At 36.9% G+C, this 17,006-nt stretch overlaps 1 protein-coding gene across 1 annotated transcript in view; it reads left to right on the top strand.

Annotated features, from left to right (window-relative positions):
• Window positions 1-767: 767 nt before the first annotated feature.
• The window catches only part of pdgfra (platelet-derived growth factor receptor, alpha polypeptide), a 32,002-nt gene continuing 15,763 nt past the window's right edge, over window positions 768-17,006 (top strand). The window contains exons 1-17 of the mRNA XM_067383671.1: window positions 768-968; window positions 3,429-3,507; window positions 4,100-4,360; window positions 4,450-4,701; window positions 5,720-5,892; window positions 7,741-7,903; window positions 8,143-8,329; window positions 8,924-9,039; window positions 9,178-9,468; window positions 9,626-9,892; window positions 11,426-11,556; window positions 11,689-11,857; window positions 11,997-12,186; window positions 13,299-13,414; window positions 14,316-14,442; window positions 14,648-14,844; window positions 16,271-16,365. Of these exons, the coding sequence (XP_067239772.1) occupies window positions 3,450-3,507; window positions 4,100-4,360; window positions 4,450-4,701; window positions 5,720-5,892; window positions 7,741-7,903; window positions 8,143-8,329; window positions 8,924-9,039; window positions 9,178-9,468; window positions 9,626-9,892; window positions 11,426-11,556; window positions 11,689-11,857; window positions 11,997-12,186; window positions 13,299-13,414; window positions 14,316-14,442; window positions 14,648-14,844; window positions 16,271-16,365 (2,793 nt within the window). The 5' untranslated portion in view covers window positions 768-968; window positions 3,429-3,449. The remainder of the gene's footprint in view (window positions 969-3,428; window positions 3,508-4,099; window positions 4,361-4,449; window positions 4,702-5,719; window positions 5,893-7,740; window positions 7,904-8,142; window positions 8,330-8,923; window positions 9,040-9,177; window positions 9,469-9,625; window positions 9,893-11,425; window positions 11,557-11,688; window positions 11,858-11,996; window positions 12,187-13,298; window positions 13,415-14,315; window positions 14,443-14,647; window positions 14,845-16,270; window positions 16,366-17,006) is intronic.

Genomic DNA, 17,006 nt, shown 5'->3' with positions numbered 1-17,006 from the left:
AGAGACCGAGAACGACTGACTTTGTTTCTTATGTTAGAGCGCCCCCTTGCATGCGTCAGCACGTGCCTATGTTGGATCCACAATTTTCTGATTTTCTCTGCTGAATGACCTATTTCACAACAACATTTCACTCGTCACAAAATTAAACAAGCCAATATTATCTGAGAATCTCAGGCTTTAATCGCAGTTGTTCAATATACTTACTGGCGTAAGATTGGAAATGACTAAACACTGCAAAAGTCGCAGAAATGACAGAACAACCACCAATGAAAGTCAGTTTAAATCGAAATATGCATAAAAGAAAGTGAAAATAGCTGCAGCAGCAGCAAGCACCTCTGAAAAGCGCAACCATCTGAAGAATGAAGCGTGATGACAAGGTTAATCGAGTTACTGAATGTAATTGGGCATTCCCAATTCTTTGATTTCTTTCCTACCTAAGCCTCTATAAAAACACTTTTAATGGGTCACTTGACTTCATTGTCCCCCCCCACCCCAAAAAAAAGATTCTTTTATTCCAAAAGGGCCCCTAGACTTACAAAAAACATATGGTCCTTTTCTTCCCCGCTCAACCTCTTTTCATGCACCTCCTTCAGAACTGCAGAGCACGGAGTAATCTGACTCCTCTTCGGAGCTGCAGTGTGAAAACACGGACTCTTATTTTGAAAAGGACGCCTGGGGCTGCAGGAGAGAGGGGAGGGGCTGTTTCCTGAGAGTTATTTACTTTGAGCCAGATGATTAGTTCTCTGGGAAGGATGGACTGTAACATTGAATCAATTACAGGTTGCTCTTGCAGAGGCGCATTTGTGTGAGTGGCCGTGGAGCAGGACGGAGGAGCACAGCACAAGGGAGAGGATTACTACTGCTTTACAACTGAGGACCCTTGGACTGATTAGAGCATTTTACAAGAGCTTTGCCATTCATTTTGGCTGTTCTTTTATCAAAGGGAACAACCAAAAGGGATTAAAAAGGTATTGTATGTTTAAATTAGTTTAATTAGTTTCTTTTGTATTTTCTTTCTTGCAAAGTTTCCATCAGACGTTCAAAACCATTTGAACCTTTGAGCACAATTGCACTTATTCAGGATTAGACTAATTAAATATGTTCTTTTATTTCCTTTTTAACAATTGCGTTTTAATTTAATTCGTTTAAAAAGAAAAGAAATAATAATACATAAAAAAAAACACTTAGCCCTGTATGAACTCACTAAATTATTTTACTTTTTAATGATAAGTGGATTTTATTTTTTTTTTTTTTTTTTTTTTTTTTTTTTTTGAACGCTCACAATGGACAAGTCAATCATTCGTTTCATCTCTGAAAAAAGAGACGGATCTTTCCACTTTGATTCTGGACATCATCGAGGAGGATTATAAACTTTTTCCCCCCATGGAACCGCATTATCATCCGTAAAGTCAAAGCCTGGTTGTTCTGGATCCCAGTTGGAGCCGCAGGCGCGCAGCTGGGGGTGTCTCAGCCCGTGGAGAGGCGCAGCACTGGCATCTAATGGCAAACACGTTTCAGACTGGATTTTGAGCCTGATTTACCCATCAAAATTTAAATGGGGTGCCTATGACCATATTGGAATACCATTCGTTGGATTAGTCAGCGGGATGGAGATTTATTCACGACTGAGGAGTTTAGAAAAACTTTTTTTTTGCCGCTGAAGTCCGAGTCGATGATGAATCTACATGAATGGGGAACTTCTCCCACATCTGGATTAACTTAATGCAATTTAGGTAGTATTTACCAAGGATCAAGGAAACCATGTTGCGTTGACTAAAATCAGGCTGGAACTGGATGAAATAAAAGATTTTTTTTTTTTCCTGCATCGATTACAACTGCTCTTAGAGACTTCACCTCACCAGGCTATCTTTAGACCACTTTCCTTTATTCCCATGGAAATCGCTTTTACGCGTGGAGTAACCGGTTGTTGGATGGCACCCCTTGCTCAGCTGTTGCCCGAGAGTGTCAAGCGCAGCGGATCGGTTGTGTTTGGCAGCCAGTTGCGCATCTGTGTGTGGGCGCCTGGTGATGGGGGTGCTGGCCGAAACTTGCGCTCCAGACACCGCTGGACAGATGAGCGGTACCGAAAGCGCACCCGTCTGCCATTCAAGAGTTGATTCCCACGGCAATCCAATGGATTCCCAAATTGCGGCACAGAAAGGGGTCGACTAATTACAGTCTTACTGAACACCCCCGGATTCACCAAGGATAATTAGCTTGAGAGGGCTGACATGAGCAAATGGCAGAGCTTCAGTCTTCTCTGGGCTGTAAAAAGTTTTTTCCCCTTCTCTTTGAAGTAGACCTTGCGGTGGCATTTCTTCACAAACAATTTAAACTAACTGGACATGCTTTCATCAATTATTTACCTTGATTTTTATTTTTTATTTGTATTTATTTTTACAGAGGACCAGTTAAATAAGTGCTGCATTTCTTTAGGATAATTGAGTTTTGCAATATAACAGAGCTGACCACTTCAGATTGAGTGACACTGACTGTCTGCTGAAGCGCTGATGGAACCCAGGGGTCTGAGGATTAGACAGACAGAGATAAAACACGCGCGCGCGGAATGTCTGATTAGAAACTCGGCAAGCGTTTAAGAGCAGTGACGAGACTTCTGAAATCACTGGAACAAAGACGGAATGCAACAAACTCTGCTGCTGCTGCACTGTATTCTTATTTACGCTCTTTACTCTCGTCGCTCTGAAAAAGTGTGAATATAAATATAAATTCAGATTCAGGTCAAATTGAATTGCATATTCATTTAGAACGATAAAAAAAATAAACCGTCAACCCCTCACAATACCCAATACCATATTCAGAGTCTTATAGATTATTAAGCTTTACAAATAGGAACAATCTTAATACTGATATGTATCCATATGAGTTGTTAGCTATAACTTATATTTGGCTGTATCCGTATATTTTACTAATGTCAACACCATTTTTTTCTTAACTTTTGGAACACTGAAAAAACTCGTATCTGTTGATTCTACTCTCTGCGGTGGTCTGTGTGGGATACTGTGTACTGTGTCTCCACCTGGTGGTCAAACTAAGCTGAACCGATCAATTCAAGCGTTCACCTACAAAGAGTCTGGCGTCCGTTTACTGACTGAACAGCGTCCAGACTCTTTAAAGACATTTTATGTCTTGGCACTGAACCTTTCCAAAGATTTCTGCTGCCGATGATTCAATGGTCTCTTCAGGCTACCTGAGCTATTACTGGATAGAGGTTCATCTTTTACACTGGATAGTAAACCACAAGACATCAAACCCAGAACTGGCAAAGAAATGGGCTGTACTTGTGTTTGGAATTTATTTTATGTATAATTTTTTTTTTTCTTTATCGTTTTAAACCGTTGTCTATTTTAATTCTATTTTCACGTTTTCTTTAAATGTTTAAAATCGTAACATCTTTTCTCCCCTTTCAGCTGAGCACAATCTAAGTGACCATGGGATTCCTGGAGACACATCTCGTTTTGGGGATTGTCTTACTAGGGGTATTTTCAGGTATGTGGAAGAAAAAACTGTTTGTTTCATAAAAAAAAAAACCCATATATATATGTGATTATATGGGATATAACTATATATGGGATTATTTTTTAATGTTTTTGAAAGAAGTTTCTTCTGTTCACCAAGACTGCATTAATATTGTGTAATATTGTGAAATATTATTACAATTTAAAATAACTGTTTTCTATGTGAATATATTTTAAAATGTAATTTATTCATTACTCCAGTCTTCAGTGTCACATGATCCTTCAGAAATCATCCTAATATGCTGTTTTGATGCTTAATAAACATTTATTATTATTATCAATGTTGAAAACAGTTTTACTGTTTAATCAAATAAATAATGCAGCATAAGATAAGCTACTTCTTTTAAAAACAGTAAAAATCTTTATATATATATATATATATATAATTAATTATATAAATAAAATTAATTATATTGTAGTATTGTAGCTTTTAAGTATATATATATATATATATATATATATATATATATATATATATATATATATATATATATATATATATATATACTTAAAAGCTACAATACTACAATATAATTAATTAAATATTAAATATTTCCCTGCAGATGTTTCAAAACCTTGGCCGGTTATTAATTCAGACAAAGAGGAATTTATTCTGACACCTCACTCAGAGTTCAACATCACTTGCTCCGGAGTAAGCAGAGTGAGATGGGTCGAGCCATTACCGCCCAACAGTGAAGTGCATTCCGGCTTTAATCACAGTACTTTGGTGATCACTGATGTTGTGGCCTTAAACACGCGTTCCTACTTCTGCGCATGTGTGGATCAACCTGAAAACTACACTGATATCTACATTTTTGTTCCAGGTACATTATCGTCCACGCTTACTGAATATATTGCAAATAATTTGCTCATTATACATTAGTAAAAAGAAATCCCTCCTCTTGTTCCACAGATCCTGAGGTTCCATTCGTGTCTGAACCTATTGTTGAGACAGACGATCTGGGCGTAACTATCCCCTGCCTCGCTACAAACCCAAATTCTCAAGTGATTCTCAGAGACCTGCAGAGTGGGGATGAAGTTTCTCTGTTTTACGACCACAAAATGGGATTTTTCGGTATATTATCACCAGGCCAATATGTTTGCGAGACGAGCGTGAATGGCAAAGCAGTTCGGAGCAGCGTTTATAATGTGACAGATGGCACAGGTAATTAATGCACAACAAATAATTAAACATTCAGAGTGTTAAACTTTAGTACACTTTAGACATACGGACACTGTTATTTTGCCAAATAAGATCAAATATATTTTGTTGATCCTGGAACAACATTCCTGTCCGAAAATGTAGTCCTAACCCTATCCCTACCTCTAAACTTAACCCTACCCATAACTTTTCCCTAAAATCAGAGGGAAATGTTAAGTGAATAACACTGATGTAGAAGCACCTAACCCTGGTTGTAAGCCTAAACTTGACATTAACTGTAAACTTGTCCCTCAAATCTGATTGGAATGTTGTTCTAGGATCAACAAGGTTGTTTATCTATCTATCTATCTATCTATCTATCTATCGATCTATCGATCTATCTATCTAGTCTGTCTGTTTACGAACTTTATTGATCTAGCTAGAGTATTAGTAGACTGTTGGATTAGGGTTAGTAGAATAAGTTTACATGTACTTTAAATACTTTACTCATATACTAATACTCTAATGACTGGTAGTTGACATGTAGTTGCAAAGTTACTTATACTTAGTAGAATGTTTAAAGTGGACTATTGGAATAAAGTCTTATCTTTTATTAAAATTTCAATCGGTATAATGGGTCATTTTTGACAAGTGAAACATTAGTTCATAGCTTTGACATTACATGAGTACCAAGGGAGATGACAAATTCTTGTTGACGAAGAGTGATGACATTTTGAGTTGGGGTGGGCTTACACACACTTGCTTCATTCTGGATCATCATACACTGTACGTTACTCATGAGAAGAATATTTAGGGGCTGTTGAAGGCCACAGCATAAGGATTTTGTACAGCAATAAACTGAAATGATTGAAAGACTGATTGGGTGTTTCTGCATTGGTGTTGGACTCAGTTTAAGTCCTTGCGTCAAGTAACTGGTCCTGTTTTCACTTACACATGTTTTTGTGATTAACAAGACTATTAAGCATAAATGAGTTTAATCGCAGCATTGTTCATTTTTGGAATGATTTTGATTGTATTGAAGATGACGATGATGAAGATCAGGAATGGAATATAAATGAAGAAGAAGCGCAGGGCTTCTACATACAACTAAGAGCCAGTATGGAGGATGTGAAAGAAGGGGACGCTGTCAATCTCACCTGCGAGACCCCTCCTGGGAAGGTTTTCCGCCAGCAGTGGCTGCATCCCCAAAAACAGGCAAGAACCTTATCTGTTTTGTTTTTTTTTTTCTCTCCCTCTCTCTCCCTCTCTGTTTTGTACTTGCCTAATATAAGCAAAGCAGGCTGCTCTGAAACTCCAGAACTGAAGAAGACTTCTGGTGTGATGCAGAGGTGTATTCTGGTATTCAGTATTCCTTCACTATTTATGTAACAATAGGAGGGAAATGAAAAATTTAATCTTAAAAAAGGTGAAGCTAGAAACCTCAAAGGAAAGAAGTGACACTAATTTACTGTGTACTTTGACCTATGACCTGCACATCCTGTGAGTGTTCAAGACAGATGTGTGTTTTTTTCCGGTCTTGTGAATCCACATGTGTGTGGAAACGTTGCATGAACATGTTAATGGAAGGATTCTTCCAAAATAAAAGATGCCTGATTGTTAGTTTTAGTTAGTTTTTAGTTAATATTTTTGTGTGTTTGATCATTAATGTAGGTTTTAAATTAAAAGGTGTCTGCTTGTTAGTTAGTTTGTTAGTTAGTTGTATTTTTTGTATGTGTTTCATTAAGAATGCAAATTTCAAATCAAAAGATTTAGTTAATTTGTTAGTTGTAATTTTTTCAAATAATGAATGTGAGTTCTAAATCAGTTAGTTAGTTAGTTGGTTTGTTTGTTTGTTTTAGTTGTTGTAATTTGATGATGAATATGAGTTCCAAATCAAAGTATTTTTGTTTGTTTGTTAGTTGGTTGGAATTTTTGTATGTATATGATGATTAATGTGAGTTCTAAATCAGTTAGTTAGTTTTTGTTTGTTTTAGTTGATGGTTAATATGAGTTGCAAATCACAATATTTTTGTTTGTTACTTGTTAGTTGTAATTTTTGTATGTATTTGATGAGTAATGTAAGTTCCACATCAAAATATTTAGAGTTATCAACGAGTATTTGATGTTGAATATGAGTTCCAATTCGAAATATTTTTGTTATTTAGTTAGTTAGCTAGTTAGTTAGTTAAGACACACTTAACGATTGTAAGGCTGATTATGAATGTAAATTGATACTTATGACTGATCGCACTCAAACGGGTCCAGTCAGAGCCAGTTGCGTTCAGTCGACGATTACAGTCTGTGTTCATATTCCATGTGAAAGCATTTAAATCTGCTTCAGTCGCAAGAAACAATCGCTGTATGTTGAGCACGGTCTTAGAATGTTTTAGCTAGTCGTTAAATGTGTGACCGGCTTTAGTTAGATTTAATTTTTATGTTTATTTGGTAGTTCCAAATCAAAAAACGCCAGTTCGTTCATTCAGTCAATGGATGGATGGATGGATGGAATTTTTATGTTTATTTGGTTGGAAGTTCCAAATCAAAAATGTCAGTTAGTTCGTTAGTTTATTTCATTAGCTTTGTGTGTGTGTTTGCTTGTAAGTGTGAATGGATCATGTAGCTCACCATCCATGTTTGTTTTAAATGAGTCTGTCAGAAGGATTATTTGAGAGGCATTGGTTTTTGAAAACAGTGTGAAATTGTATAAAGAGATTCCAAGTCCTTGTCTGGACTGGAGCCGTGTCGGGTTCTGCTGGAGTTGTTTATGATGAGTTTGCTGCGCTTGTCTGATTACAGCCCTTTAAAAGACTTGTGTAGAGCTGATTTATCTCCAGCAGTTTGCACTGAAATATGGATACAGATTAGTCCTGGAAGAGAATATGTGTAACAGAGACTAAAGTACATCTTTGCAAAGTAAAGGCTTATATAAAAATGGATGGGGTAAAATAGATTATAGAAAAAAAAAAAGAAAAATCCTGCAACTGATGGCTATCAACATCCATAATAAACATGCAATGTGTGTAATTGCTTTTTACTTTCTCTCTTTGTTCTCTCACTATTCAGGCCAGAGAGGCTGTTCCGATAAAGTTGGCTTTCCCAGACAAGGTTCAGTACATCCTCAAAATCCCAAAAGCCACTGTGGCAGACACTGGACGCTATGAGTGTGCTGTAACTGACCAATCCACTGGACAAACCAAGTCCATCAGCCTTGGGATCACAGTCCACGGTATGTACTTCCCTTTCTCACTTAGATTCTGCACACCTCTGCTTTCACCATTAAAACCAGTAAACGGAGATGGGATCAACAGATGTGGGGAACACAATCAATCAATGTTCTTTCTTTCTTTCTTTCTTTCTTTCTTTCTTTCTTTCTTTCTTTCTTTCTTTCTTTCTTTCTTTCTTTCTTTCTTTCTTTCTTTCTTTCTTTCTTTCTTTCTTTCTTTCTTTCTTTCTTTCTTTCCATAGAGAGCTCTTTCGTGGAAGTAATATCTAATGGTATCGGGCCAGTGGAGGTTACGTCTCTTCTGGAGGAAAAAGAGTTCACCATTTACATTGATGCTGACCCTGAGCCAAAGGTCAGGTGGTTTAAAAATGGCATTCAGCTGGATGACCGCTACATCTCCACCAAAACCACTCATCTGAATGGCCTCAGGTAGAATTTCACCAAATTGCTCACAAAATAGACAATATTTTAACTGATTTTTACTGATAATATTTCTATGAAACATATTATAAAATATGAATATATTTCTGTTAAGATATTACTAATGTTTTATGGGAACACTTTTTATTAACTTAAATAAATAAATAAATGCTGTAACAATTATTATTTTTTTAATATTCAAAAATTAGCATAACATATTTAATAAATAAATACGGTAGAAATGTATTTTATATATATATATATATATATATATTATATATATATATATATATATGACCAAATAATAAATACTATTAAAACTATTTTATTTAAAAATGAACATTAACCTAAATAAATGAATTAATACTGTTAAAAAAGTTTTTTTTTTTTAATTTTTAAATATTCATGCAACTTCAAATGTTATAAATATATTAGTATATATAGAAATGATTATACATTGAGTTAGATTAATAATAGCTATATAAGTTTTGTTAGTTCATGATACCTATAATACATTAACCTTTGTTAACAAACTGAACCTGATTGTAAAATAATACCACTGAAATAACTGTAATCATTACAGTATGTCTTTTTCTTACGAAGGTATGAGAATATTCTGGTCCTCCACCACCCCATAGAGGAGGACAGTGGCATCTATGAGGTTGTTGCGTCGACTGGCTCCAGGACTTCAACATTTGCATTCAAACTGCTGGTTGAAGGTATGATTATACAAAAGAGCTGAACTATGTATGTAAGTGCCTGCAATGATTCAGAAACCCAAATCTAAAGCACTGGTATTTATGACGTGTATAAGAAAATCAAATACTTGTCATGATCAAAGTGTTTTTTTTGTACAGCCATGTACCCAGTGCTGCCACAGTCAGTGCTGGCTCCAGTGATGTGGCCCCAGAGGGAGAGCATGGAGGTGTCTCTCCACTCAACTTTCCGACTCACATGTCGAGGTCAGGCCGAGCTCGCTTGGCAAAGCCCTGTTTATCTTCATGATCAGACCAACTCTGAAAAGAAAGGACTCTTCATCTCCACTGTGACTATTGACAATGCGACAGCCGCTCATACAGGAGAATACATCTGCTACTATGAGTTCAGCAACAACACTGAAGAGACTATCATCTACATTTATGTGCCAGGTAGGTTCTGATTTGTCTTTTTGCCCCTCTTATTGTACAAGCTGGATTGTTGCAGTGATGTTGTTTGAAAAAAAAAATATATATATAATATGTTGTTATGAAGGCTTTTGTATTGAATTTCTTCCCTAAAAACATCTTGATCCATCAACACACACAGATCCACAAACGCCGTTTGTACCATCCATGGCCCCTTTTGAAAACCATGTGCTGACAAGTCATGATGAAATGGAGATTCCGTGCCGCGTGACAGACCCCAGCACCAGTGTCTCTCTGATTCACATCGACACCGATCAGGTTCTGCCCAGCGCCTATGACAGCAAGAGAGGTTTCGTTGGCCTCTTCGGTGCTGGGACATATGTCTGCAGGGCCGTCATTAAAGGACAGGAGCATGACAGCATACAATACATTGTTCACGGCTGGACAGGTGAGAGTGCGTTTGATTGTGTGAATGGCAGGTGGTATCTTTCAATGCAAAAATCATTGTTAATCAGTGCTTTTGTTTTATTTTACATTTAAAAAAATCGAAATATTCTATTGTTAAAACATTTGCAATTGGATTAGAAACAAACACACACACACATATATATATATATATATATATATATATACATACATACATACATACAATACTGTGCAAAAGTCTTAGGCCACCATTAGATGTTGTTTTAGCAATGATATAATGACCATATATAATTACTTCTCAGTTTCGTTATTAGAACATAAACAGAAAATACAGTACATTTGTATGCAGTATTAAAAAAACTGAAGAAAAAAATCAGAAAAAACAGCTTTTATTGGCTAAAATAGCAAGTATTTAGTGACTTCCCCTTACACTTGAGCAATAGCAGGAACCTGGCACTCTTAAACCTAAATGGAATGGAAAAGGGCTGGAAGGCCAAGAAAACTTTCAAAATCTGATGAGAAGTTTCTCGGAGTCTCTTCTTTGAGAAAATGGAAATCCATGAGAACTAGGAGGCTACTAGACATATGACAGGAGGTCACACTAAATACTAAAAATAAATACTAACTAAATTCAGATTTTATTTATTTTTTTTTTTTTACATTTTGTGTACATATTTCATTTGTATCTTAATAAAGAGACTGAAAAATGAATATGGATGGTCATTAAAACAATAAAACAAAGCTGGTGGTGGCACACTACTGTATATATATATATATATATATATATATATATACACAAAAAATATTCAGACACTTTGACTTGACCATGTTTTGCTTAAGTGTTATCTGACATAATTATTATTTTGTTTATTTATTTATTTTATTATTTATTTATTTTTTGACATAGTTTATCTCTGAGATCTTGTCATATTTTATTATCATTTTTTTTAAACTATAGTGAATAAACTGTATTAATGAACGAAATGTTCAAGGTGTCTGAATACATTTTGGTTTGACTGTATATATATATATACACACCTAGTTCAGTCATGAAACTCTAGAAGGTGCAGTCTGATAGGTCCTTTACACGCAATCTGCAAGCAGTCACACCTAATGGCACAAGATGATTGGCCTCTACTGATCCTGCAGCCAATGAGATTGCTTGAAGTTGCTCAGCATCGTTTGATGTAGGCTAGTCCTGCATCAGAGTTCTTCTGAAACCCTCCACCTCCCCATCTCCACCTGCTTAGATCAGGATTGATGTATGTCTGTTTATGCAGCAGCAGCATATCCTACATACTCACAGCAGTGTGTCTGTGTATCTGTTAGCAGTAGCAATTCCATTCTTGATCTGCAGCAGCACCAGCGTAGCCTTCTACTTCTAGTAGCCTCCTAGTCTGCCAAGACCAAATACATTAACGTTGCCATATTCAATAACATGCTAAAACTATTTTGAGAGTTGTATGAATTGAATGAGATTGAATGAATAAATTTTGTGTCTTCCCCTACCATGTACTGAACCAACTGAACTTGAAGTCATTATATTGTCTCTCAGGAGGGTCTGATTTAAGAGTCGAGCTACGAGCAGAGAAGAAGGCTCTTCTGGTGGGTGAGACCATCACTGTTGACTGTGTGGCCAGAGGCAGTGAGATGTTGGAGGACCACTGGAAATACCCTGGGAAACTGGTAAGATAAACTGCTCCAAAAAACAAAACAAAAAAAAACAAATACACTTCACATTCCTACAAATCTTGTTTAACCAAGATAAAATAAAATTTAAAAAAACATTTATATTCTGCCTCTGTTGTTCTCTCTCAGGCGGATCGAGGAGTAAAGACCGTAAAGGAGAATAAGCGAGATCTTGAGATCCATTATACTCTGACAGTGTCTAATGCCTCACCGAAAGACAGCGGTGTCTACGTCTGCTCCATCACTGACATTATGAGCAACGAGAGCCAAACCAAACATCTCACTATTACAGTCTATGGTACAGAGATCACATATACATTCACACAGGCACACGCTATAAAATACACATGATTTTCAATGCGTAAAGCAGATTTGCACATATGCTTCATTTCAGTGACAGTGAATAATTTGCAGTCTTAATCTTCCCTTATGTGCAGATCATGAGTTTGTGCACCTAAATCCAGTGATTGGTCCGGTGGAGACTGCTAGGCTGGATGAGGTGCGAGAGTTCAGGGTGGACATAGAGTCCTTCCCTGCCCCCAAAGTCACATGGTTAAAGGATGGCTCCATCCTGGGAGATGTTGCTGCAGAGATCAGCTCCAACCTCCAGAAAATCGGCGAGACTAGGTGACCACGACTTCCTCCTCACCATCCTCATTTAAGCACTGTGGCTTGCTTACATGTTCTGCATTTACAATGACTAAAATTGCTGTACTTTAAAGGTGCCCTAGAACTTTTTTAAAAAGATGTAATATAAGTCTAAGGTGTCCTCTGAATGTGTCTGTGAAGTTTCAGCTGAAAATACCCCATAGATTTTTTTTAATAAATTTTTTTAACTGCCTATTTTGGGGCATAATTATAAATGAGCCGATTCAGGGTACGCGGCCCCTTTAAATCTGGTGTTCCACGCCCCAAGAGCTCGCGCTTGCCTTAAACAACATAAAAAAAGTTCACACAGCTAATATAACCCTCAAAATGGATCTTTGCAAAGTGTTCGTCATGCAGCATGTCTAATCGTGTAAGTACAGTGTTTATTTTGATGTTTACATTGATTCTGAATGAGTTTGAGGCTGTGCTCCGTGGCTAACGGCTAATGCTACACTGTTGGAGAGATTTATAAAGAATGAAGTTGTGTTTATGAATAATACAGACTGCAAGTGTTTAATAATGAAAATAGCGACGGCTCTTGTGTCTGCGAATACAGTAAGAAACAATGTTAACCACATTTAACAGTACATTAGCAACATGCTAACGAAACATTTAGAAAGACAATTTACAAATATCACTAAAAATATCATGAAATCATGGATCACGTCAGTTATTATCGCTCCATCTGCCATTTTTCACTATTGTTCTTGCTTGCTTACCTAGTCTGATGTTTCAGCTGTGCAGATCCAGACGTGTAATCCCTTTCATAATGTTGGGAACATGGGCTGGCATATGCAAATATTGGGGCGTACCCCCCGACTGTTACGTAACAGTCGGTGTTATGTTGAGATTCGCCTGTTCTTCGGAGGTCTTTTAAACAAATGAGATTTATATAAGAAGGAGGAAACAATGGAGTTTGAGACTCACTGTATGTCATTTCCATGTACTGAACTGTTGATTCAATTTTTGAATCAAGGGCACCTTTAACATTTTAAATAATTAAAAGCTATTTTTGTGCTTAAATAGACAAAAAAACACATCAACATTTATTTTAAAATTGTTAAGTTAAAGCTGTTGTGTGGTTTGTTCAGTTACCAGGGTGTGTTGACCCTGATCAGGGCTAAAGCGGAGGACAGTGGGAACTATACCATCAGGGCAGAAATAGGCAACCTGACTACCAGCTACAATTACTACCTTCAGGTTAAAGGTGGGACCTTTTCCTTTTCTGTTTACCTACATTTACATGTGTTTGCTTTTGCCTCTGCTTGCTGTTGGTTTATCTCGGTGCACCTCTATATCTTTCTTCACCACTTTTTACATACATTTGTTTATGTTTTTATTGTTGTCAACTGGAGGATCTTTGTCAAGCAATCTGTAGCTATGTGTACTTACAGTACTGGAAGTGCTGGATGTCTTTGTTCTGTATGCGTTCAAAACAGAGGTGTAGAGTAAAACAAGTTAAAGTAATGGTTTTTGCACAAAATAAACATTTATTCACAATTCAAGGCTCAAAAATAAAGCTGATATTAAATGGAAACTTCTGTCATGAAACCTGTTTGCTAAAGCATCAAACAAATCAATAATGTTTTGCACAGTATCATTTTCCCAAAAAAAGTGTATGAAGTCATAGCTTCCATGAAGTTATATTTGTATGCATTTCGTTTCAAATTTTAATAAAAGTAATATTTTATTTGTATTATATAAAAAAAACATTTAAAAAAAAAAAAGAAACAAACTTTTTTATATATTTTTGAATGTTTTTGTAAAAGTAATTTATTTCTGTAAGGGCAAAGCTGAATTTTCAGCATCATTTCTCCAGTCTTCAGTGTCACATGATCCTTCAGAAATCATTTTAATATGCTGATTTGCTGCTCAATGTTGAAAACAGATGCATAATGTTTTTACGGAAAACAATTTTTTTCAGGGTTCTTTGATAAATTGAAAGTTTAAAAGAACAATAAATAAATGTCTTTATTGTCACTTTTGCATCTTTGCTGAATAAAAATATTTATTTCTTTTTGTTGCCCAAAAAAAAAAAAAAAAAAAAATATGTGGTGGAACCAGTGAATATGTTGGCAGGGGAAGTAAAAATCTGTCTCCTCTTACAGTTCCCCCTGTGATTGTGGACCTGATGGACATTCACCATGGCTCTGCTGCAGGTCAGGAAGTGGTGTGTACTGTTGGCGGCTCCCCGGCCCCTGACGTGGACTGGTATATCTGCAAAAACATTAAACAGTAAGCTTTCTTCCTTCTTGTTTTGCTCTGTTACCCTACAGTTACTGAAATACAGGTTTATGTGTCTTCCTTCATTCAGTCATCATTTCTCACTCTTTCCTTCTATAAAAGAAGTCCAAAGTAGGTGACACAGTCACATCCCTAGAGATAAAGTCAAGTCACCATAATGACATTATGCTGACCTCACTTTTCTTTCTTCCACCAGCTGTGCCAACGATTCCTCCCAGTGGATGCCGCTTCCGATCAACTCTACGGACATCACTGTGGAATTTCAAATGAATGTGGACAACCATATTGAGAGTCACCTCATTTTCCACCATATTGAGAGCACGATTGCTGTGCGCTGTCTGGCCAGGAATGACATTGGTGCTGTTTCACGGGAGGTTAAACTTGTGTCAAATGGTAAGAAGCCTGTTTTTGTCTCTTTAGAGACTGCTTTTTGTAATTTTAAGAGTCAAAGTTGATTTTATAAACCAGTCCATTCATCTCAAGTTCTCTAAATATCTTAGTGCCACGGTTTGTCATGTGTTCACAGGGTAAACAAAGTTTCAAGCTGATTTGAAACTAATTTGAATCACAGGTGTACAGTTTATTTAGGGATGAATTCCTGGGAGTAGATTTGCACTGAGGTTATGTTTTGTTTGTTGAAATTTCAGTCATTGTAATGAAACGTCTCTGCATTTATGTGTTTGTGTGCGATTATTTGTTCATCATGGTGCTTTAAACTCAGCAAATGGTACTTTAGTAGTCCTTACATCTGTTAGCCTCATTTCATGCCTGTCTTATCGGGCTCCCCATGTCATTTTCCTGTGATAGATTCCTCAGGTGGACCATCCACTGCTTTTAGAAACAAATCCATATGTGTTTACACTAGTTTCAGGCAGTTGGCAGGTGTTTCGCTTCACTAAGTTACAGCTTAAATTAATTGCTCACACTGGGCACCTTGATTAAAGGGTTAGTTCACCCAAAAATGAAAATTCTGTCTTTTATTACTCACCCTCATGTCGTTCCACACCCGTAAGACCTTCATTTTCAGAACACAAATTAAGATATTTCTGATGAAATCTGAGAAGTATATGACAGCAATTTAACCACCACTTTGAAGGTCCAGAAAGGTACTAAAGACATCATTAAAACAGTCGACATGACTGCAGTGGTTCAACCTTAACTTTATGAAGCGACGAGAATACTTTTTTGTGCGCAAAAACAAAAATAATTTATTCAACAATCTCTTCTCTTCCCTGTCATTATCCTTATGCAGTTGACATTGTAAGCACAGTGAAGGCTTCAGTATTGGCTCAGTATTGGCTGACACTGTTCACTTGAGCAGCACGATGCATGCATGTGATGCTGACGCAGTAGCCAGCCAATAATGAGTCAACGTTCTGAACCTAGAAAAAGTGCTGAATGTAAAGAACATATCAGAATGATACAAAAGAGAAGATATTGTTGAATAAAGTCGTTATTTTTGTTAGGTTGAACCACTGCAGTCACGTCGACTGTTTTAACGATGTCTTTAGTACCTTTCTGGACCTTGAAAGTGATAATTATATTGCTGTCTATGGAGATTTCATCAAAAATATCTTAACTTGTGTTCTGAAGATGAATGAAGGTCTTATGGGTGTGGAACGACATGAGGGTGAGTAATTAATGACAGAAATTTCATTTTTGTGTGAACTAATCCTTTAACACAATATATGAGAGTGATGCAGTTCAAAATGTTTATACCTTTATGATGGCATTATAAGGTACATTAGTTTAGCTTTAGCTTAAGGAGTTCCTTCCATATATCCACCCTCCACTTCCTCATTGATGCTGGTGTGTTCAGGTCCGCACTCGGAGCTCACTGTGGCTGCTGCTGTTCTGGTGCTGCTGGTCATTGTCGTCATCTCACTCATTGTGCTGGTCATTATCTGGAAACAGGTACTCACTCATTCATTCACTCACTCATTCACATTGGCTCATTCACTCACTCACTCATTTATTTACTCTATCACTTGCCCATTTACTCATTTATGCACACTGACTCATTGACTCAACCATTTACTCAACCATTTGCTTACTTACTCGACTATTTACTCACTAAGGGGCCGTTCACACAGAACGCGTCTTTGCGTCTAAAAACGCGAGACGCAGCGCTCAGGAGTGGTTTTAAAAAAAGCGCAGCATAGAACGCGAGGGTCTCGAGACGCGCTTTTGAGACGTGATGCAAAAACGACAATAACGGAAATAATAGAAATAGGCAAACAGCAGAATTGACAGATACAAGTTTTGACATGGAAAAAAAAAGAAAATAAGATAATAATGAGCCATGTTGCAGTCATATAAAACAGTTGTCATGCTCACAACGCTTGCCCCGCCTCCGAGTTCTTCTGATTGGTCCACTGTTTTGGAACTGACATTGATGAGCGGCGCTGCGTGTAAAAGTTGAAATTCTTTTAACTCGACACGGCGTCTTAAAAACGCGGCGCTCATGTGTGAGGCGCTGCAAAAGACGCGAGACGCGAGCGTAACGGTCATGCACGTCTGTTAAGCGCGTGTTTACATAGAAAAACAATGGAAAA

This window comes from Chanodichthys erythropterus, chromosome 4 (genome assembly GCF_024489055.1).
Source record: "Chanodichthys erythropterus isolate Z2021 chromosome 4, ASM2448905v1, whole genome shotgun sequence".
Taxonomy (NCBI): domain Eukaryota; kingdom Metazoa; phylum Chordata; class Actinopteri; order Cypriniformes; family Xenocyprididae; genus Chanodichthys; species Chanodichthys erythropterus.
The sequence above is the reverse complement of the archived record's forward strand: the minus strand, read 5'-3'. Positions and strand labels throughout refer to the sequence as shown.